This window comes from Hemitrygon akajei, chromosome 14, assembly GCF_048418815.1.
Source record: "Hemitrygon akajei chromosome 14, sHemAka1.3, whole genome shotgun sequence".
Lineage (NCBI taxonomy): Eukaryota > Metazoa > Chordata > Chondrichthyes > Myliobatiformes > Dasyatidae > Hemitrygon > Hemitrygon akajei.
Genome location: NC_133137.1, coordinates 24,539,337 through 24,562,527, shown reverse-complemented (window position 1 = coordinate 24,562,527; position 23,191 = coordinate 24,539,337). Strand labels below are relative to the sequence as shown.

General features: G+C 38.4%; 1 protein-coding gene across 2 annotated transcripts in view; it reads right to left on the bottom strand.

Annotated features, from left to right (window-relative positions):
- Positions 1-23,191, bottom strand: part of LOC140738424 (ABC transporter B family member 1-like) — a 146,485-nt gene that overhangs the window by 88,191 nt on the left and 35,103 nt on the right. For both annotated transcript variants that reach the window (XM_073065695.1, XM_073065696.1), the window contains exons 8-11: positions 20,574-20,634; positions 17,895-18,030; positions 12,982-13,170; positions 8,919-8,953 (exon numbers count right to left, since the gene is read on the bottom strand). In XM_073065695.1, the coding sequence (XP_072921796.1) occupies positions 8,919-8,953; positions 12,982-13,170; positions 17,895-18,030; positions 20,574-20,634 (421 nt within the window). The remainder of the gene's footprint in view (positions 1-8,918; positions 8,954-12,981; positions 13,171-17,894; positions 18,031-20,573; positions 20,635-23,191) is intronic.

Below are 23,191 nucleotides of genomic sequence, written 5' to 3'. Positions count from 1 at the left end.
AACAGCCATTTTGAAGGATCGTGTAGAATTAACTAAATGTAATTACCCACTGCCTGCGGAACATTATCTTTGATGAAGCTCTAAGTCAATTTGGAGAGAAAGGTAAACAAGGACTTTGATTCTTCAGTCTCTTGAAACTACCTGTTCTCTACTTGTTGCTGAAGTCTCCAACTAAGTGACGTCTACAATGTAACAGAGACCCTGTAATACTGGATAAGGTCCAGCCAGATCCAGAGTTGAATGCCTAAGCTACCTTACATCGGCTATACACCAGACTAATCTATTTGAATTTGAATGGTCAATAACAGTTTAACTGGAAAAACTGAAATACTGAATGATGGAACCAGAAATGATGGTGGAATTTAAAAAGCATATAGGTAGGCACATGATATGCAGGGAATGGAGGGATGAAGGCAGAAGAGATTTAATTCAATTTGGTATTGTGTGCTCTAGGTCATGTTCCAGAGCTTTATTGTTCTAGTTCTATGTTCAAAATGACAAATAACTCTGCTGGGATAAATGCATTGGGGAGGAAGGTGAGTGAATGATTTAATAGATCAATGATTGCAGTAGTACCCTGTCAAATGGAGGGCTAAAACTGGCAAATGGTACTATGAAAAAGAATTTTTGTCCTGGGCTGCCTACAGAGAAAAGTGCAGATAGAAGTGAGGAGGAGTCTGGAAAGCAGTACAAAGAAGTTACAAGGTCTGAATGAGTTCATAATGGTGTAAACTCTCCGGTTCTAAGTAAAAGATGACACTAAGATGAATTTTAAACCTCACAGAAATATTTTTAAATGTAATGGATTTTAACTTTCTCTTGTCAGGCAGTCTCTTGGTTTTATTCTGTAGATAATGGCTTACTGCCGCTCTGGTTCAGTGGGTTCTGATGTGATTCACATCAGCACAGTCTCCTCCAATGATGAGTCAGAAGGCAGCTGTCAGAGTGTGTGAGGTAGCTCCTCCTTCCATGTGATAGGAGGAAAAACGTTTCACAATCTACCCTGTCCATGCCCCTCATGATTATCAGAGTTGGCATTAACAGTAAATGACTCAGTGATCAGTTTGCAGCAGATGCAGATCATCACAGAATGACTGGGATACAGGTTTAGATCAAAGGGCAAATGGCAAATGCAGTGAAAATGAAGAGTAACAATGGGGATTTCTTATGAAGACACAGGATGTCACTGATGCTAAAAACATTCAAGCAAACGCTGACCAGCCTTTTTTTGGGGGCGGGCATTCTACTCCAGAACTCAATAACTCCAAAATATATCTTCTTACCTGCAGTGTTGCATATGGATTTTCTGCAGCATTTCCTCATATTATGAGTGTCAAATGACCTGCTTTGAATCAAATTGTTTATTCTCTAAAACAAAGCCAAAGTTGCTTCAAGAAAATTGCAAGGATTTCTCTGGCCAGTTTTCGGTGCAAATACTGAGAAGGCTGCACAGCTATAAAAACAGAAAATATTCAGCAGGTCAAGCTGCATTAGAATCCAGTTCCAATACGTCCCATATGGATTCCAACATAGCTCCACTCATCCTTACTACCACACTGCAAATGCTGCCACAATGCCACATCAGAAAATTATCTCAGGCAAAATATAAATACAGCAAACATATTATGGGGAGAAAAACTGAATAGATTTCCAAGAATTTGTAAAAACAATACAAAGCTGCTTGAGAGGATTCCCTTGACCAAACTTAGTCGAACTGTTTAATTATACAATTTAATTCAAATTCAATAATCCAGTTTATTTTGAACAAAAGCAAACTCTGAATTATCATTAAGAGTTCCATGATTTTGTAAAAACAATGCAAAGTTATTTTTACAAAATCATAGCATTCTTGATAATTAAGATTTCGCTTTTGTGCAAAATAAACTGGAATTAGTGAATTTGAATTAAACAGTGCAAGGCAACAGTGTAAGAATATTTCTTGCTAAATATTCTCAGTCTGAACTAATTCATCTTAAACTAAAATGTTACTTAACATCTTACGGTCACCATATTGAAATAATTTTACACAAATATATGGTAAACTATTTTTAAAAAGTTTACAAAATGAAACAGAACAATTGCTAACAAAGCATCTTAGAAGTAGAATTTTGCTTACATAAACTTACTGCTCACTCCATTTTAAAAAGGAAAACTAATAGTTTTCCTGATAGCCTAGGGCATTAAATCATTATTGGTTAGCACTAATAAGAGCTATACAACGTTGGCTGGTCCCAGCTGGACCTACAATGTGAATTACTACAATTGGCCTTACTCCTCAAAAAAACACAGTGGGTTAATTAGCATCTCTGGAGGCAAAGAGATGGTTAACATCTTCAGTACTAGTTGTGCTTGGGTTTTCCCCTATTTGAATTCTAATTATGGCTGAATATTTATCTCATACCCAAGATATAGTCTAAAATTCAATTTCTATTAATAGCCATTAATAGAACATAAGTTTGCATCATAATAAATATTCCCTTGCTTTTGAGATTTTTCTTTCTACTTTTTTCTCCAACAAATGCTTGTAGGAAACTAAGGTAAATTGAGGTGCTTAAAAATTACATAATCTATGCATATTTCAACATGTATAGAGCGTGAACAAAATAGAAATCCTTATTTTACTCTGTAATCCTTTTTGCACATTAACACTCAAAATTGCATCGTTAACCCTAAATATTTAGCACAGAAGTGGTTTAATGTAAATGTAATCAACATAGTACCAGACTAAATAAGTCTTAACACAACTATAAATGACCTGAGTGAGACCACACCTGAGGGATTGCATACAACTCTAAAAATAGCAACAATCTAATAAATATCAGCCTTGTCAACAACACCCACACACTGAGGATAGCCTATGAAAAACAGGTGACTAGCTACACCTAAGTTGAAATGATGCATTCAATTTTGGGTGCCTGATTCCACCGAGCATTAGAACAGTAACACATGGAAAACTACAATGAGCAGATGAATCTTAAGAATAAACCAAAGTTTCATTGACTTGTAGAGCATTAAATCATGGAGAGGTAGTACAAATTATTCTGTTAAAGCAGAAGTATATCTGATGGCTGATGAGTTGTCAGCTTAAGACGGTGAATTGAAAAAAACCATCACTAGAAGTAAACTTAAAAAAACAATTTCCTGACATACCAGACACTTCTGCAGGAGCACAGAGATAATATACTTGGATGCAATATATTTAAAAGCTTGAACTTTATGATTCTATGATTAATACTGGGTTTAAAGGACCTCCGTGTGATGCTCTGTGAGACAATGTGCAGGGTGAGGAAACAAAACTGCACTGACTTTGTCAAAACTCCAAATTATTATATTAGCCCTAATTTTTTGAATGTACCAATGAATACTAGTAGAGCAATTTATGGCCAGAACCTTCCTGACAGCAGTGAAGCAACTTCACTTGCTACTAACCTCGAAAAAAGTTGTCCAAAAAGATCTAGTGCCTGTTGAATGGACTTTGTCTTTTGTGACATTAGCTGCTGCCAGGCATCAGTTCAAGGAAATCCCCACAGTGGACCAGGAGTGATGTTATCCATGCTGCCTGTGTATCAGATTAAGAAATCCAACTGGGAGAAGACACGGAATGGTGTGGGGGTAGGGTGAGGGGAAATTGTCATTCCTTTTATTTAAGGGAAAACATTTATAGACACCAAATAAAGATTGGAACCTAAAGATAAAACAAAACTTGGGTTCACACAAGTATTATAAAAATGTTTAAATCCAATATACTTTGCAATATTTGAGAGAGAATTACAATTCACTGACAAAAATAATATTCTTAGGCTTAGAGAGGTGCCTAGAAATTATAACTATATAATCAAAAATTCATTTGTGACCCCATATAACAAAAATAGTATTTTTATGACATTTTGCAATGAGACCAAATCAAAAACACCCAAGTTCCATCAAATCACCCCTAGATTCTGGTAAAGTTTGCAAAACAATGTAGCTAGTTGAGGGAGCAGGTGTTGAATCACTGGCAGCAACTTTGGAATTTGTTTTAAATTTAACATGCATGCAAATCCCCAAATTTACTTTACTTTATTATCACCAAACAATTGATACTAGAGCGTACAGTCATCACAGCGATATTTGATTCTGTGCTTCGCACTCCCTGAAGTACAAATCAACGTAAATATAATAAAAATTTAAATAAATCATAATAAATCATTATAAATTACACCTATTTTCACGTTATTATCGTCAAACACAAAATAAACTTCATTTTACATCTGCATTTTAGGATATTTTGTCTGATAAATGCATAAAAATCTGTACATTCTTGTTTCCACATTACCCATTTGCTTTTATTTTTCTTGACACTACATTAGGAGTTTGTGGAGATTTGATGTGTCACCAAAGACTATTGCAAATTGCTACAGATATATGGTGGAGGGCATTCTGACTGGTTGTATCACAACCTGGTATGGTGGCTCCAATGTTCAGAATTGAAAGAGGATGCAAGAGGATCATATTTAAAAACGCAAACACGAGGAAATCTGCAGATGCTGGAAATTCAAGCAACACACACAAAATGCTGGTGGAACGCAGCAGGCCAGGCAGCATCTATAGGGAGAAGCACTGTTGACGTTTCGGGCCGAGACCCTTCATCAGGACTAACTGAAAGGAAAGATAGTAAGAGATTTGAACGTAGGAGGGGGAGGGGGAAATCCAAAATGATATGAGAAGACAAAATGATATGTAGGAGGGAGTGGGGTGAAGCTAAGAGCTGGAAAGGTGATTGGCAAAAGGGATACAGAGCTGGAGAAGGGAAAGGATCATGGGAGAAAGAAAGGGGGAGGGGAGCACCAGAGGGAGATGGAGAACAGGCAAAGAGTGATGGGCAGAGAGAGAGAAAAAAGGGAGGGGGAAATAAATAAATCAGGTATGGGGTAAGAAGGGGAGAAGGGGCATTAACAGAAGTTAGAGAAATCAATGTTCATGCCATCCAGTTGGAGGCTACCCAGACGGAATAGAAGGTGTTGTTCCTCCAACCTGAGCGTGGCTTCATCTTGACAGTTGAGGAGGCAATGGATAGACATACCAGAATGAGAATGAGAATGGGAAACAGTGGACTGTCATGACCTTTTATTAATTTATACTTTTCAGTAAGATCTTATTGAAAGCAGGCTTTGTTGATTAGGTAACTCCTGTATAACAATCCTATAACCCCACGAATCAGTCTTGTGAATCTTTGTGACATTCCTTCCATGGTACGTATATCTTATAGATAACTTCTCAAAACTGCACATGATAATCCCTGTATGACCTCACCAATGTCCTATACCAATATCATTTCCACTCCAGAAGCAAGATAATTTCAAATGTAGCCAGAATTGCATTATGTAAAGAATACTTGAAATTCAAGACATTGCCAAATTCCTTAGTTAAGATCATGAGGCAGTTGCAAACTAAACATGTACAAAACAGGGGTTCTACATCTATCTACCCCTGCTGCATAGCAGCACTCTCTGACAATAAAGGCCATAACAAGATTTGTGAATCATGGCAAATATCATAGAAATTCATCAATTTTGATGTGCCAGAAAAACCTCTGGCTGGCAAGGGAAATTCAAAACCTTGAATGTGGCACAATGATCATGGTCTACTTGGCAGCAGTTGTTGCTGCTCTTCTGTGTTGTTTTGAGACAATGACTACCCACAGAAGGAACCTCAAACCACTAGATCAGTTAACACAATAAACAAATTTAAGAACAGGAGATCCCCTTAAGTCTGCTCAGCCATCAACTACTGTAGATGCCGGATTATAAGCCGCTACTTTTTTCCCACGCTTTGAACAGCTTTGAACACTGTGGCCTTTACTACGGTGCAGCTAATGCATGGTTTTTTTTCATGCCGCCAAAAACATTTTGCCTCGTAACAGTAGACCAATAAAATTGATGAGTAGTTCACAGAGGTCCAATGAAATTGTACGATAAATCAAGCGCACTTTCACAATTAAATTATTGTAAATCAGTCATTTGTACTCACCCTCATCAACATGGAAAACACTCGAAGAAAAGCATTGTGCTGCCTTTATGGCAGTTATTTAGTTTATAATATTTTCGCTTAGTAATTCATTTGTTAGTATTTTCTAGTTAAAGTTAGAAGTGTTTTAAGTATATTTGTTTTCTGTACTACATCCCGGGATGCTATGACGTCACATCCGGTTTCGCCGCGTCTTGTGGAAAAATACCGGTTTGCGATCAACGGAAAGGTGGGGGGGGGGAGCGCATTAGACCCGAGCGAAAACGCTGCTTTTAAGTTAAAGGCGATCAATAACTTTTCCTGGTAGGCTGCAGTATATATTTTTTTACCAGTCGTTAGGAGTTATTGGAATGTTGTTCGTGCACTGTTCAGTAAAAAAGTATACGCAACGTAATTTGTGTGTTACCGATACGTATGTATATTTAAAAGTAGCCGTGTTACAGGCACGGTTCGAAAAAAAGCATTTGCAATATGTATTTGTTTATGTTACCATACGGATTTAATTAAAAGTTAAAAAATCCTCACGTGTAATATCTTTCTGTGTAAATATCTCATATTACAACGTGGGACACCTGCAGCTTAAAATACGGTGCGGCTTGTACAAGTACAAAATTGATTTTCTTTCTAAAATTAGAGCCTGCGGCTTTTAATCAGGTGCGCTCTGTAGTACGGAATCTACGGTAATTTTACTGCTGACGCAGTGCATTCAAGTTGGCAGTGGAAAAGCCCCCAATTTTTGGGAACATGCAGAATTGAAAATGGTGGAAGGAGAGACGGCCTCCCATATCATTTCTCATTCTAACCTAAGGGATATCTCTTAGCAACACACACAAAATGCTGGAGGAACTCAGGCCAGGCAGCATCTATGGAAAAGAGTAAACAGTCGACGTTTTGGGCCAAGATCCTTCACCAGGGCAGCAAACCAAATGGGGAAACAAATAAATTATGAACACCAAGTATCTCTATTTCTTCCGTGTCAGAGACCAGGTACCCCAACCTCAAAAGTATGCGCAGAACTCAAAAAGCTTTAAGCAGTACTCATTCTCCACCTCAAGGTGTTGGCAAAAAAGGGAAGCCTGAAAAGCATCACAATTAAGTCCAATCATGCCAATACAAACTTCCAGCAAGAGATGCTGGAAGCAGGAACTCGGTGATGCTAAGGCTGACAGAAATTCGCAGCAATCCAGTTTGGATCAACTTTTGTAGCTCATATTCTGCCTTAAAATTAGGGTGTATTTCATGTACTCAAGGTAAGAATAACAGTTTTTTTTAGGCAGTGTTGATATAATTAAAGCCAAATCTGTACAAGGCACGGAGTTAAAATTCTAAGGCAAAATTTTTAAAATTCAACAAAGTTAAAAACTAAAGACCGACAACAGTTGTAGAATGATTTGAAGAGCTTTTTTTTGGCAAACCATGGGAAAATAGACGAAATATGAACGTATTAAACATAATCCATTTCATACATGAGTAAAATTGATTATTGTAAAAGACAATTATATCAAAAAAGGCAGACGAATCCTTGATAGACTTTTCAGGTATAATCCATTCAAAACAACCCGGAATTTTCATTTACTTCGAGTACATACTTAAAGGGTTACAACAGTGGCATCTAACACAGAAAATAAAGCTGCAGTGAAGACAGCACATCTGTGCATGAGCATCCACTCACATACAATGGAGAAGTGTTGATTGAGATACTGACAACTAGCTACGGTTCTTTAGTCTAAAAACAGATGCAACATATGGAATTAATCAATTCAAGCCAGCCTGTCACAGCTCAGAAAAAAATGTGGCCAGGAGCAGAAGAAAATACTTAGATAAGGAGAAGTAATATGCATTACGATACCTTAAAGAAAATGAGGATGCACTACTGATGATTACCTTCAGAAAGTTTCTTAAACCATTTATATTTTTGATTGTCCTTGCTTATAGGGTAGTCATCTTCCTCTTTCTACACTGTGCTGCACCCGTGACTCCCATTATATTTGCAGTTAAAAAGAAAACTATTTAGATTTTAGAATTGTCCAGTTTTAGAGTTTTGTTTCTCCCCTTGTATTTACATGTACAATCCACTGAATATACCTATATGGATACTGAATATACTTATATGGATATAGGAAAGAGAATGTCCCAATGCAAGCCAGAACGTTTGAGACTGTGTATTCTTTAAAGGCTATTAAAAAAGCACAAGAGGATGGATTTCGTCATCAAGCTTAAGATTCACATTCAATGGTTAATAAGTCAACAAATCCAAAATTCAAATCTTAGTACATTCACAAATCTAGGAAAAACCTTGAATGGGTTCATAAATCACAATAACTCTGCAGACAATAGCAACTGAGTAATTCCTGCTGCAATACATTCTATAGGCAGCTCAAGTGTTTTTAAGACCAATATCCCCACAGGGCAGTTATCTTGTGGCTTCAGTCCAAAGTCTGTGAAATTCTCATACTGCATTATGAATCACTCTATTTCATTCTGTTAGTAAGCCTTCATTAATTGGAACCCTTACACAACAGACACGCCATTATGGGAACCTGGATACAAGCTATTCAACACCAATAAGGATTGTGGTTTAACTTGCGGTCTTTTTGACTGGTTGATAAATCAGTTAAGCATAATTTATCATTTGAAGGTCTGGACTAGTGGCAACATCAGACTTGCTTTTGAAAAATGTGTCTCACATTAGGTTGTATTTGTTCCTGTTCTCCTCCATCAACAGAGTGATATACACTATTACTCCAAGGTGACCTTGTAAATCAAATGAATTTCTGCTGCATTTGGTAGACACAAATTGTGACCGGGTGAAAAGCAGAAACATAAAATTTTACAGTCACGTACAATCTTTTGGAAATGAATTTTGAGGAACAAATTCTCACTCCATTTTCTCGGAGCAAGTCATCTCTTACCTGTGAGATAGTTAGCACCAGCCCACTGAAGGATCCTAAAAACGTACAAAGCAAAAAAATATATAAAATTATACCTCAGTTTAAAGAAACTATTACCCACTCACTTTCATCAAACATAAATAAGTAACATGGCAATTTACTCCTAAAAATTAACTATGAGGTATCTCCAAATATTGCATGAATCAATAAAGTGCTTCAGTAAAACAATAAAAGTACTAACTATAACTTTCAAGGACAAGGACAAGAAAGGTTGAATTGTCTGACAAAAACTTTATCCTGTAATCCAGGTAGATGGCTTTGAGTACATTACAAAAGAAATAGCATCAGTACTTTAAAAATGCCTTTGTATCTTGTAGTGAGTGGCTTCAATGAATATACTATATACACAGAAAAATGTTTTATTCCAATTAACTTCTCACTTTGTTGCTTTGAAATTTAAATCTTGGTCTTTTAGAATCAAAGCCTATAAAGCTCAGTTTTACTCTTGTCTGCAAAGTTGCTGATGTGCAACATCAAATCTTTACTACATTAAAACTCATTTTTATGTCAAGATTTAGGACACATGACTCAGTGCTTTTGCAGTTGCAAGTTTCTAAAAACACTGAATAGTTTTTCCTGTTTACAATATGACAGGGATTTTAAATAAGGCAAGGGAGGCCATGTGTAATTTGTTCCCAGAAGCCATGTAAAACAGGGGTTCCCAACCTGCGGTCCAAGGACCCCTTGCTTAATGGTATTGGTCCATGGCATAAAAAAGCTAGGGAACCTTGGTTTTAAAATTACAACGTTGACATAAATTTTATAAACATTTAACTTAATCGTTGCAAAGGCGGACAAACAACATCACTAGCAATACAATGTGCTGAAGGAGCTCAGCAGGTCAGGCAGCATCTATAGGTGGGAATAAACAGTTACTGTTTTGAGCCAACACCCTTCATTAGGACCCTTCAAATTTATATGTTTCTAGTTGGAGGTTCCACAGAAGCATGAAGTCAGAACATTATCCATGTTGTCACCTTGCCTTTGAACGTATTTTGTCTGTCATTTCTCCCATCAAGAATGGTGTTAAACTCTATTGTTGTGAAGATAGTGCAGTTACAAATCTTGTTGCTTATCTCACCATACATGTGAAACTTTCAACATGTGATTTATTTTTTATTTATTCAAAGATACACTGTGAAACAGGCCCTTCCAGCTCAGCAACCCACCTATTTAACCTGAGCCTAATCACAAGATAATTTACCATGACCAATTAACCTACTAACCGGCAGGCTGTGGATGGAACTGTAGCATCTGGAGGAAACCTATATGGTCACAGGGAAAATGTACAAACTCCTTACAGGCAGCGCCGGAACTGAAATTTGACACTGAGCTGTAAGTGTTGCGCTAACCGCTATGCTACTGTAGCGCCCAACTTGGGCTTTGTGCCACAGAATGCAAGTTTTAAAAGCTAGAAAACATCACACAGAAAATTTGTAAAACTGTGTTATCTCAGAGCATGAAATAAATTATTAAAACAAATGCTAACCAGAAGAAAATACACATAGAACGGCCTTTTCTGCAGTCAGTGGTCGAACAGGAAAGGATACATGCACGTCCAGATCATTTGATGTAATTTCTCACATGTTGCAGAATGTCTAATGTTAAATGTATTTGATTAATTTTGTTAATATAAGTTTACTGCCTAATGACTTTTAAGCCCATGATGAATTTCTGTTCTTTTAGCACTACAAATATTACTTCATTTATACAGCTTCAATAATATGGTTAACTATTTCATGAATCTTTGCAACAATAAGAAACATGCCTGTATCATGCAAGATCAATTGCAGGAATGTGCCAGGTGCTCATGCAGTCATTTAAACGTTACTACACACAGAGCAAGAAGGGTAAGTAGTATGATTATTACTGACTCATGTGGGTAACTGTACACTCTGGCCATCCTACTGTGCGGGAGCGATGAACTAGGCTTCCGAAGATGAAAACATGCGCAATTGAAAGCCAGCGCCCATAAGAGAACCCTCCACATATAGGAGTCTCAGTTGACTCACCGTGCTAGCAAACAGCCGCGTGCTCACCTGCCACATTCTCACAATCGATCTTATACAGTACAATGCCAAGCAAAGTTTGACTGTCACTCACATAAATATCAACCGTAGTCAAAGAAATTGGCTCTAAAGAGCATCCTAAATGGAGGAGCGGAGAAATTAAGAGAGGGGATTCCACAACTGAATGTCCAAGCAATTGAATGAAGTGGAAATCTCTGATCAGTAAGGTGGCAGCTTTGAGGAAACAGAGATTTCAGATATTTTCAGAACTAGGGGAGGTTACCAATGAGGTTGGGCCATGTAGTTAAAACAAGGATGACAATTTCTACAATTAATTAGCTATTTCACAGAATTAACAAATCATTAACTTGTCAAGCTGTAATTTATTTGATCAGGAGACTTTCCTTGTATCAAATGAACTGTATACTCAATCTAGTTGAATCGTCAGCAAAATGGGCTTATTCCCAGACTGTCAATGGGTCCTACGCACCAGTAGCTTTAAGTTTAATTAAACACAGCAAACTGCAATTTTATAAATATAGGCACAAAAGACACAACCCATAAATACTTCAAAGAAAGCCTACCTCTCCCACAGATGGGTCATATTTCTGATTGGCATTATGGTAATTACTGTAGCAAATTAGCTTGGAGAAAAGGAGGAAAAACACGATATCCACCAGCCCCTAGACTATGCTCTTCTTCCAGAGTAGTCATGGACGTGGTTGGCTACTAAGAAATCTGGCTCTCAGCACATCCACTTCTCCCATCCTAACATAGTGCAGCACGGGGCCTAAGCCAGTGTAACTGAACAGCTGGCTGACTGAATTGCTAAGACAGCTGATGAGGCTTTCCCTCAGATTCACCAGCTGTCAAAATTATAGAATACTTCATCACATTATAACATTTATAATTACTCTACTTGAATGAAAGCATTACATTTTAAAAGAACTACTGAACAAAGCATTCATGTAAGAAAAATATTACGTTATTTTAAAAAAATCAAAAGGCAGCTATATCCATCATTCTCCCAGTAGCTAAGTTTTCTCCATTATTTTCATGATCCCTTTGTTATTGCACCAGATCCAAAGGGCAGGCAGTTTGCCAGCATTGGAGCTGGGAAATCTACAGAAATTGGCAGCATTAAGATGTGCCCAGGCCACTACTCTGTCCCTACTCTGGAATAGCACTGTTAGCCTCATCTGGCAGCAGATCTGGGTGGATCCAAACAGATCTTTCCCTATGCAGTGCTATTTCTTTTAAATGAAGAGTTAATAGTAATTGAGGGCATTTTCATCAGTGATAAAATGCAAAAGTAAAACCAATAATCAAAGAAGAGAAAAACATGAATAGTTACATTTATATAGTGCTTTTCATGTCATAAATCAACACACTTCTGAATACATGAATTCTATCTATCTGCATAAAACCAGTTCACGAGAAAATGACAAGACCAAATTTCTTAATTCATATATTCCATGGAGACCTGAGCCCAACTTTCAAGAGGTCTAACCTTTAATTATTTGATCAAGTTTTTTGAAAAAATATTGTCAAAATTTCATTCTTGATTTCAGCAGTCATGGTAGCCTACTGGTTAGCACAACACTTTCCAGCACCTATATGACCCAGGTTCATTTCCCGCCACTGTTTCTAAGTTTATACATTCTCCTTGTGACCACATGGGTTTCTCCCACATGCCAATGATCTACTGTTTAGTAGGTTAATTAATCATTACTAGGGCTAAATCAGCAGTTGTTGGGAAGTACGGATCGAAGGGCTGGAAGAGCCTATTGGCTAAACAAAGTAAGATGTCTTAATACACTGCAGTAGCAATTGGTGCTCTTAATTTTTTCCCTACCACCCCATGGGAAAAATGAATTCAAAGGTAGATGGGTACACAAAAATGGAGTAAAACATGAAATCTTAATCCATAGTTGGAATAAAAACTATTTAGTTTTTTAGTTGGGTTATTTACTACAACCCAAGTTATTTAAAATTCATTAAACATGGAACTATACCTTCGGCCAGAGCTAGCTTTTTCCCAATCTGATAGCTCTTTTCTATTCCCTTGCCATACAGTTCTTCAGATTTCTTTTCGCTACAGAAAGTTCTCACTGTACGTATGTTAGAAATAGTCTCTTCCGCTGTTGAGCCAACGGCTGCCAACTCATCCTGGAATTTTTTTCGTAGTCTCTTCACAAATTCTCCTGGGTAAGTAGCATAAACCAAACAATGTTACCACCATCTTGAAGAACGAGCAATTACTGAGCAAATGTGAAGTGCTACATGGCCAATTATTAAAAGTTATCTTTTGAAAAATATTGAAATATGTAATCAAATTTCACAGCCTTCTGTTGATTTCAATTTACCACTGAGAAATACTGATTGAAATACAAGGACTAATTATGCATTACTAGAAAACTAGATTTTCAAATCCATAATAGAATCGAAGAGTCTCCAGATACAAGTTCCCAACTCATGTTGAAAGTATAAACTTGTGCTATGTTTTACAATAACATATTATTTCCTACAGTGTAAAGAACATCACGATTGTCTGTGGGTACATAAAAGTCTTAGTATAGTAGTGTTTATGAAAATACACTCATGCCATGACATGATTAAAGTAACAATTTGGCTTGGCCAGTACAGATAATCAGCAAGACTGATCAGAGGTAACTGATATTTTGCAGCTGAACTCTGGATTTTAAACAGAGTAACAGAACACCTCAACATGCTTCACATTGGAAGCCTTTATCATGTACAATAAAACTGATCTCATCTAATATAGAACTGAACGCTGGGCTCATTTCTTGATAAGGAGTGAACAGGTGAGGGTGTTCCTTTGAAACATGGGGTTTTGGTGGGGGTGGTCTTACAGGACTGGAATGTTAATTGTTTCTTTCAACAGACACCATCTGGGTTTCTTTTTTCCCCTTTTTGTTATTTCAGGATTTTCAGCAAGTGCAGTTTTGATGGTAACAGAGAGGAGAGAGTATGTTCTATTTATGGCTTAACCTTCAGTCACTAATAAGTGCAAAAGTCTGAATTCAAGAGACTCATTTATCCATAAAGTAGTTAGAATGTGTAACACATTAACACAAGACAATTCAAAATATGAATGCTTTTAGCATTAAACTAAGAAATATAGAGGGAGAAAGAGCAAAGGGAACTCAGCAGGTCGGGCAGCATCTATGAAGGGGCATAAACAGTCAACGTTTCAGGCCACAACTCTTCATCAGGCCCAAGATGTCAACCATTTATTCCCTTCCATAGATTCTACCTGACCGGTTGAGTTCCTCTATGATTTTGTGAGTATATTACTCTGGATTTCCCACATCTGCAGAATTTCGCATTTATGAAAAAGCTAGAAGGAATTTTTTATTGGATTAGATGGAGAAAAGTGGAGACAATGATCTTTATACATTTGGCAAATAGATCTGCTGTGTCCAATGACCCCAATCCATTTGTCAAGGAAAGACAGGATCAAATGGCATAGATCGTCAGACAACGTTGCCTGGATGCAGTTCGATGATGATCTAGACAGCATCCTGGAAGTTGCCTTAGCAGGTCCAGTACACAGAAAGATTGACTCACTCACAGCCATAGCGTGCAATCTAACTAAGGAACGATTTGGTCCAATGGAGCGGAGAAGTCAGCCCGAGTTACCGCGGCAACCAAATAGGAGGGAAAGGGAGGTTCGTCGCTTGAGAGGCGAATTAAAGATGCTCAACAAGAGGTTTAAAACTAGCTCACCAGCCAAATAAGAAGGTATCAAGGAATTAACCAGTATGCTGTGGGAACAGCTGTGTAAACTCCAGAGGGTGGAACATCGTCAACAGCAAAGAAGGAAGAAAGAGAAAAGGCGAGTACAGTTTGTGAGAGATCCATTTAGCTTCACCAGGGCTCTTCTCGGCCAACAAAAATCTGGTATACTATCCAGCTTGAAGCCAGAGGTAGAGGAGTTCCTGTGGGAGGCACACATCGACCCACAGAGGGGTCAGAGACTAGGAGCCGATCGGGCTGCACGTAGACCGGAAAAACCATCAATTGAGCTGAATGTGAAGAAGCCTACATGGCAGGAAATCCAGGACATCATCCGGAAAGCTAAAGCATCAGCTGTCCTAGGCCCAAGCAGCATACCTTATAAGGTGTATAAGAAATGTCCAAAACTTCTTCAGAGGCTTGGAAGGTCATGAGAAAGATCTGGGCCAAAGGTACTATTCCATCAAGTTAGAAATTGGCAGTGGGAAGCTTTATTCCAAAGGAAGAGGATTCTTCCACAATTGCCCAGTTTAGGACAATTTCTCTCCTGGATGTGGATTGTAAGATTTTCTTTTCTGTACTTGTAAGACTGACTTCTTACATGACGCAGAACCACTATATCAACACATCCATCCAGAAAGGCGGCATTCCAGGCTTTTCAGGGTGTCTGGAACACATCTCAATGATTAGCCATTTGATCCGTGACGCCAAGCAGAAAAAAGGCAACTCGCGAAAGTCTACGGGTCTATTCCACGTGACCTCATTCTAGAAGGACTTGACCACTACTACATCCCAGTGGCTATTCGAGACATGATCACCAGCTACCTAGGAGGATTCAGACTCAGATTTACATCAGCTCATTTCATAACTAGTTGGCAGGACCTCCAGAAGGGGATTCCAACAGGGTGCACCATCTCCTCCACCCTATTATTATGGGAGTGAGCATCCTAATATCAGCAGCAGAAGACGTGACCCGAGGCCCAACACTGGAGTCCGGCATTGCCCAGCCAGCTCTACAAGAGTTCATGGACGATATCACTATAACAACTGTGTCACATGTCCAAGCAAGATGGGTATTGGAAACCCTGGACAATGTAGCCACTTGGGCGAGGATCTCCTTCAAGGCTGTATAGTGATCAGAAAGGGCAAAGTAACTAGCAAGTTTAGCCTCCAAGTTCAGGGTGAGGTCATCCCTTCCATCGAAGATAACCCAATAAAATGCTTGGGGAAGTGGTTTAATGCGTCACTGACAGATGGGGCCAATGTCACCAACACCGTGAAGCAGACAGATGAATGGCCGAAGAAGATTGACAAATTTGGACTTCCCAGTAAGTTCAAGACCTAGCTGTACCAATACGGCCTTCTGCCCAGGCTTCACTGGCTCTTCACACTTTACGAGTTCCCCATGACTGCCGTAGAGGGCATCGAGAGGTAAAACAACAAGCACCTGCAGAGATGGTTAGGAGTTCCCCCAAGCTTTTCTTCAGTGAGCCTCTATATTCGATCCGGGCAACTGCAGCTTCCCCTGTCATCTGTTGTGGAGGAATTCAAGGTGGCTAAATGCAGAGCCTTATCAAGCTTCAGAGATTCCAATGACAACCTGGTAAAGCAAGCAGGTGTAACAACCAGATCTGGGCACAAGTGGGCAGCCAACGCAACAGTAAAGCAGGCAGTGTGCTCTCTGAAGCTGCGGGATATCATCGGCAACCCCTGCATCGGGCGGCAAGGCCTCAGTTCAGTTCACTTCCAGCAGTGGGGAAACGCAGGCATAAGGAACAGGCGAGACATGGTACAGGCAGAAGTACGGATCCGTGAGGAAGAGAAGTGGATGTCAAAGGCAGTGGAACAAGTGTCCCAGGGTGCCTGGACAAAATGGGATTTGCCCAAGCACAAGATCTCATGGACAAAGTTATGGAGACTGGAGCCCTTCCGTATTTCCATCCTCTTGCAATCCATGTATGACTCCTTTGCCATTACATCTGTACACATGAGGGATGAGAGAGGACCTGAACTGTATGCTCTGTGGTCAAAGGTGGACACTGGCTCATATACTGTCCAGGTGTAAAACAGCTCTAATTCAAGGATGGTACAGGTGGCGCCCTGATAAGGTGCTGCTGGCTCTTGCTGACACACTAGAGCGAGAGAGATGCAAGAAGAGGACGGCTGGCACAGATTTGAGGAAGGCCATCACCTTCATCAAAGAGGGAGCCAGGCCTTTCGTAACCAAACAACCAAAGCCAAATCTGTTGCTAACAGCAAGGTCCTGGGAGATGAGGGTTGATGTGGGAAGAAGGATGCAGTTCCCGGAGATGGTGCACACACCTTCCACCCGGACATTGTATTGTGGTCAACTGAAGACCAGAAAATAATTCTGGTTGAGCTGACGGTGCCATGGGAGGAGGAATGGGAAGAGGCCCACGAGAGAAAGGCCTTGAAGCATCAGCCCTTAGTGCAGGAGTGCAAAGACAAGGGATGGCAGGCATGGATGTTCCCTGTGGAGATCGGCTGCAGAGGTTTCCCAGCCAAATCAGCATGGCGGTTGTTGTCAGCTCTGGGCCTGGATGAAAAGAGCAAAAAACAAGCAGCTTGTAGGATGGGGGAAGAGGCAGAACGAGCCTCTTGTTGGATTTGGAGTAGGCAAGAGGAGGGAAGCTGGAAGCAGGAGCAGATTTAGTCACGACTGCCGGCCCACCAACTGGAGAGTGTCATGGTTAAGGTTTGAAACATTTTGTTAGGGTTGGGAACCACCTGATGACATCTGCTCCTGGCTGAAGGCTACGTTACCTCATAAGGTATCTGGAGAATTCACCCTAACAGGTGTATGTAACAAGTGCTGTGAAAACTTTTTAGGCCTAATAGAACAAAGGATTAGGAGTAATATTGGCTAAGGTTTCAGCCAACTGGTGATCTTACTCCTATAGCAATTGGAGGGAGCGATAGCACTGGCCAACATAGAGGTCTGTGAAATGGGTATGGTGGGTTGGGAGAATATTTAAACACATGGAAAATGCATTAAAATAGACAAAAATATAGGAAGAGAAAAAGTACCAACTTATTTTATAGAAGTGAAACAATTGCTGCTGCAGCTTTCATAAGCGAGCATGAGTTAATAAAATGTTTTCTCTCTCCAAAAATTCAATCTGCAAATTGATACGAAATTTGAACTCACCATAAAGCACTCCCCCAATTGCTACAACTGGAATGGAAGCGAGGAGTACTCCAGTCAATGCTGGACTTACAACAAACATGAGAACAATAGATCCAATTATTTGCAAAGTGTATCGCAGTAACATGGATAGGTTTACCTGCAGTAAAAAGAATTCCAAATTGTGACTAAACATGTAAAAGCTCTACTTCCATTGTCATACAATTTTCATAGAACACTTTCCATATTTTTCCCCAGTTACAGTCATATTATGAAATTTAGAGAGTGCAGAGTTTGCATGTTCCTGACAGGATTAAAGGCAAAGTGAGTAAGAATAAGGAACCTTGGTTCTCTAGGGATATTGGAACTCTGATAAAGAAGAGGAGAAAGATGTATGACATGTATAAGAAACAGGGAGCAAATAAGGTACTTAAGGTGTATAAAAAGTGCAAAAAAAACTTAAGAAAGAAATCAGGAGGTCTAAAAGAAGACATGAGGTAGCTTTGGCAGTCAAGGTGAAGGATAATCCAAAGAGCTTCTACAGGTATATTAAGAGCAAAAGGATTGTATGGGATAAAATTGGTCCTCTTGAGGATCAGAGTGGTTGGCTACGTACAGAACCAAAAGAAATGGGGGAGATCTTAAATGGGATTTTTGTGTCTGTGTTTACTAAGGAAACTGGCATGGAGTCAATGGAAATAAGGCAAACAAGTAGTGAGGTCATGGAACCTATACAGATTGAAGTGGAGGAGGTGCTTGCTATCTTGAAGCAAATCAAAGTAGATAAATCCCCAGGATTTGACAGGGTATTCTCCCGGACCTTGAAGGAGACTAGTGTTGAAATTGCAGAGGTAGATATATTTAAAATGTAGGTATCTACGAGTGAGATGCTGGAGGATTGGAGGATAGCTCATGTTGTTCCGTTGTTTAAAAAAGGCTCTAAAAGTAATCCAGGAAATTATAGGCCGGTAAATTTGACGTCAGTAGTAGGTAAATTATTGGAAGGAGTACTAAGAGATAGGATCTACAAGTATTTAGATAGACAGGGACTTATTAGTGAGAGTCAACACGGCTTTGTGCATAGTAGGTCATATTTAACAAATCTATTAGAGTTTTCTGAGGAGGTTACAAGGAAAGTGGATGAAGGGAAGGCAGTGGATGTTGTCTACATGGACTTCAGTAAGGCTTTTGACAAGGTCCTGCATGGGAGGTTAGCTAGGAAGATTCAGTCGCTAGGTATACATGGTGAGGTAGTAAATTGGATTACACATTGGCTCAACGGGAGAAGTCAGAGAGTGGTAGTGGAGGATTGCTTCTCTGAGTGGAGACCTGTGACTAGTGGTGTGCCACAGGGATCAGTGCTGGGTCCATTGTTATTTGTTATCTATATCAATGATCTGGATGATAACGTGGTAAATTGGATCAGCAAATTTGCTGATGATACAAAGATTGGAGGTGCAGTGGACAGTGAGGAAGGTTTTCAAAGCTTACAGAGGGATTTGGACCAGCTGGAAAAATGGGCTGAAAAATGGCAAGTGTGAGGTATTGCACTTTGGAAGGAAAAACCAAGGTAGAACATACAAGGTAAATGGTAGAGTACTGAGGAGTGCAGTAGAACAGAGGGATCTGGGAATACAGATACCAAATTCCCTAAAAGTGACACCACAGGTAGATAGGGTAGTAAAGAGAGCTTTTGGTGCATTGGCCTTTATAAATCAAAGCATTGAGTATAAGAGTTGGAATGTTATGGTGAGGTTGTATAAGGCATTGGTGAGGCCAAATTTGGAGTATTGTGTGAAGTTTTGGTCATCAAATTACAGGAAGGATATTAATGAGGTTGAAAGAAAGCAGAGGTTTACAAGGATGTTGCCCGGACTTGAGAAACTGAGTTACAGAGAAAGGTTGAATAGGTTAGGACTTTATTCCCTGAAGCGTAGAAGAATGAGGGGAGATTTGATAGAGGTACATAAAATGATGATGGGTATAGATAGAGTGAATGCAAGCAGGCTTTTTCCACTGAGGCTAGGGGAGAAAAAAACAGAGGACATGGGTTAAGGGTGAAGGGGGAAAAGTTTAAGGGAACATTAGGGGGGGAGGTTCTTCACACTGGGAGTGTGGAATGAGCTGCCAGATGAAGTGGTAAATGCGGGTTCACTTTTAACATTTAAGAAAAACTTGGACAGGTACATGGATGAGAGGTGTATGGAGGGATATGGTCCAGGTGCAGGTCAGTGGGACTCGGCAGAAAAATGGTTCGGCACAGCCAAAAAGGGCCAAAAGGCCTGTTTCTGTGCTGTAATGTTCTATGGTTCTCTGGATGATAAAACATCCTTCATTATACAGAAGCTTCATCAACAATAAAAATTGCACCTTCTCCATTTTTACCTTTAAGAAATCTTTAGAACAAGTTTTGGTGATATTGTAGTAATTGCCTATCAAATAATTAGTTTATATGTATCATTAACACAGACATTCATTCGTCTTATATTTCAACCAATGCATACATAAACACCAACAAGTCGGTAGTGGAAAGATAATTTGAATTCCTTTAATCAGGCATCTAAGCACTTCAGTAGTGTACATCTATATGTACCGGTACATCACAGAGGAAAAAATTCAAATTCTTATTTTCATGCTTTGTTAACATTACATGATATTTTTATTGCGAAGATGCAACATGCTTTTGTTTGCTCTTGTACTTACTGTTAAGGTATTCTGAATGATCTGAGTATCAGATGACAAGCGATTAGTTAATTCACCAGTTCTGTTGGAAGAGAAATTTTTAAATTAAAATTTGGCTGAACTTCCATAAACTATTTGAAAATACGCTAAAGTTTAATTACATATTTACAGTATGTTAATCAAATTGACTCAGTAAATCTTTGCATGAATTGTGAACATCAATCACAGATCACAAATAAAAATAACTAAAAGATAATGTTCAGTTAATAAAATTTCCACACTCTTGCCGTTCACTGCAGAAAAGGACTTCTGTTCTTTAAAAAATATTTTTATCATATAAATAAAAAAGTTGGAGCTTTGAACTGCCAATTTCAAAATGTATTTGCTGTTTTCACTGGGAACAAAACTGGCAGTTAAAGAAATTAACTGGAGAAAAGATATTATAACTCAGCAATATACAGTACATTTCCTCTTTTGAGTCTTCGGTACCTTGACAGTTACATAGAGCAGATTACATTGCAACTATACATAATATTCATAATTTTGGGTGTAAATTTAAATTATATTCTAACTAGAGGTGGCATATCTTGTTTCTGAAAGCCTGCAAAAGTTCAATTACTCTTCTGCAAGGAAATAATTTTCAGTTTTTAAATACTAAATCAAGAATATTAGAACTAAATGCCTCTCCAGTTGATTATAAAATTGTTGTAAATATCTTACCCTAACCGTACTAACACTATAATTGCCTAAAATGAACAATAAATTAAGTGATCAATGGGACAAAAAGTGAATTCCTAATAAGCTTAGCAATTTAATCATGCGACTAGACTGGGCCACTAATTGCATGGTCCATATGCAAGGCCAGAATTAAAAGAAAGGAAACAAAAGTAATGGAGAAAAATGAAAAGAAATAGGAAATTCTTTGTTGTCACTACGTAATGTTATTGCCAGTGCAGCAGCAGTCGATTAAAAAAAACACTGCATCCAACAAAGTCAGGAAGGAAAACTACAGATCAGATTTATAAAACAAATACACATTTCATATATTGCCTAATTGTAAGTAGGGGTTTATTGATGATTTTAGGGTTGGGACTTTTTCATTAAAACATACCACAGTTATTTAAGTGTCATCTGTGTACTAAATCAGAAAATAAATTTAGTACTATTAATGTTCATCTAAACTTAAACAAGAACAACTTTAACCACAGTAAATTTTCTATTACTTTATGGCAAACAATATTCATTATTATGTCAAAGTTATAGCTTCACAATTGTGCACATTAGGCAACTGTTTCTCCAATCTCTCTGACCCAAAAAATGCATAGATAGGAAGTTTCAAATTGATTACAGAACAACAGTAATAGAAGCAGTAGTCACCTATCTACAGCTTCTCTCAACTTCGATTTCACTGTCTTTTTAAAACAATCTGCTGGAATTTAAATAAGAAAGTTAAAAAGCTGGCCTTCCATTTAGATAGTACCTTTCACATATCTTTCAAGAGACCAAAAACACCTCAATTGAAGGGTCTCGGCCCGAAACGTCGACATCGCTTCTCCCTATAGATGCTACCTAGCCTGCTGTGTTCTACCAGCATTTTGTGTGTGTTGTTGTTTGAATTTCCAGCATCTGCAGATTTCCTCATGTTTGCTCAAAAATATTTTTACTATTTTGCATTGATACTGCAGAAAGTGTAACAAATAAACATATAATATGAACACCCAAAAATGGTTAAAAGTACACAGGTATGTCCATTTCCAACATTAAGCAAGGGACATAATAACCTGAATTCAAAATCTCTACTTTTCTTTGAATTGGAGGCATGGCTTTTTATTAATGCTCATTTGATGGATCAGATGGACCCTTGGTGAATATCTTATCTGAAAGATGGTATATATGATGCTTTACATGATACACAAAAGAGTCAGTCTAAATATAGTACTTAAGATGGAAAAGCAAATATTATCACAATTTTTCAATTTGACATGAGGTGCATGTGGTTTCCTTCCTATTAAGGCTACCATTCATTATTCAGTTGCTTGTGTCTCCATTCATTTTCTTATCAATCCCACTTCTGTGCCAACTGCCTTTGAATTTCTTTACTGTCATTTTCTACAATTCTCTTTCCAATACGTGCTACTGTATCAGATACCATTGTGAGAGAAGATTCAAGATAAAGTCTAACAAGGCTTAACAAAGGTGAATTGTCACTACATTTTACATACATAGTCATGAATGACAAAATCAAAGTATTGAAAGATTTGTTCTAAAATAAAGACATCTGGAATAAATCTTTACTGGAGAAGTATCTAGTGGCTCTTAGTTATTGTCAAATATAGCATGTTTCTCCTCTAGTAAAGCCATATTGAAATTAACAGCTTGATGATTTAAAAGATTCATATTTAAGATCTTTCCTTCTATGTTCTCCTGATCCAAAACTAAGCAAATAGATGTTTTTCAGTTTTTACTTGCAGTATTTCAGAAATTCTTAGTACTGCCATTATGAAGGTATGAGGTATCATGTTTTTCCTTAAGTTTTACACTGAAAAGGTTTACTGGTTTGAAACATTTTCAGAAGTATTCACTCTTAATTTACAAGTTCATTGCAAGCACTAGGGTAAGCATCCCTGTTGTTCAAAGAA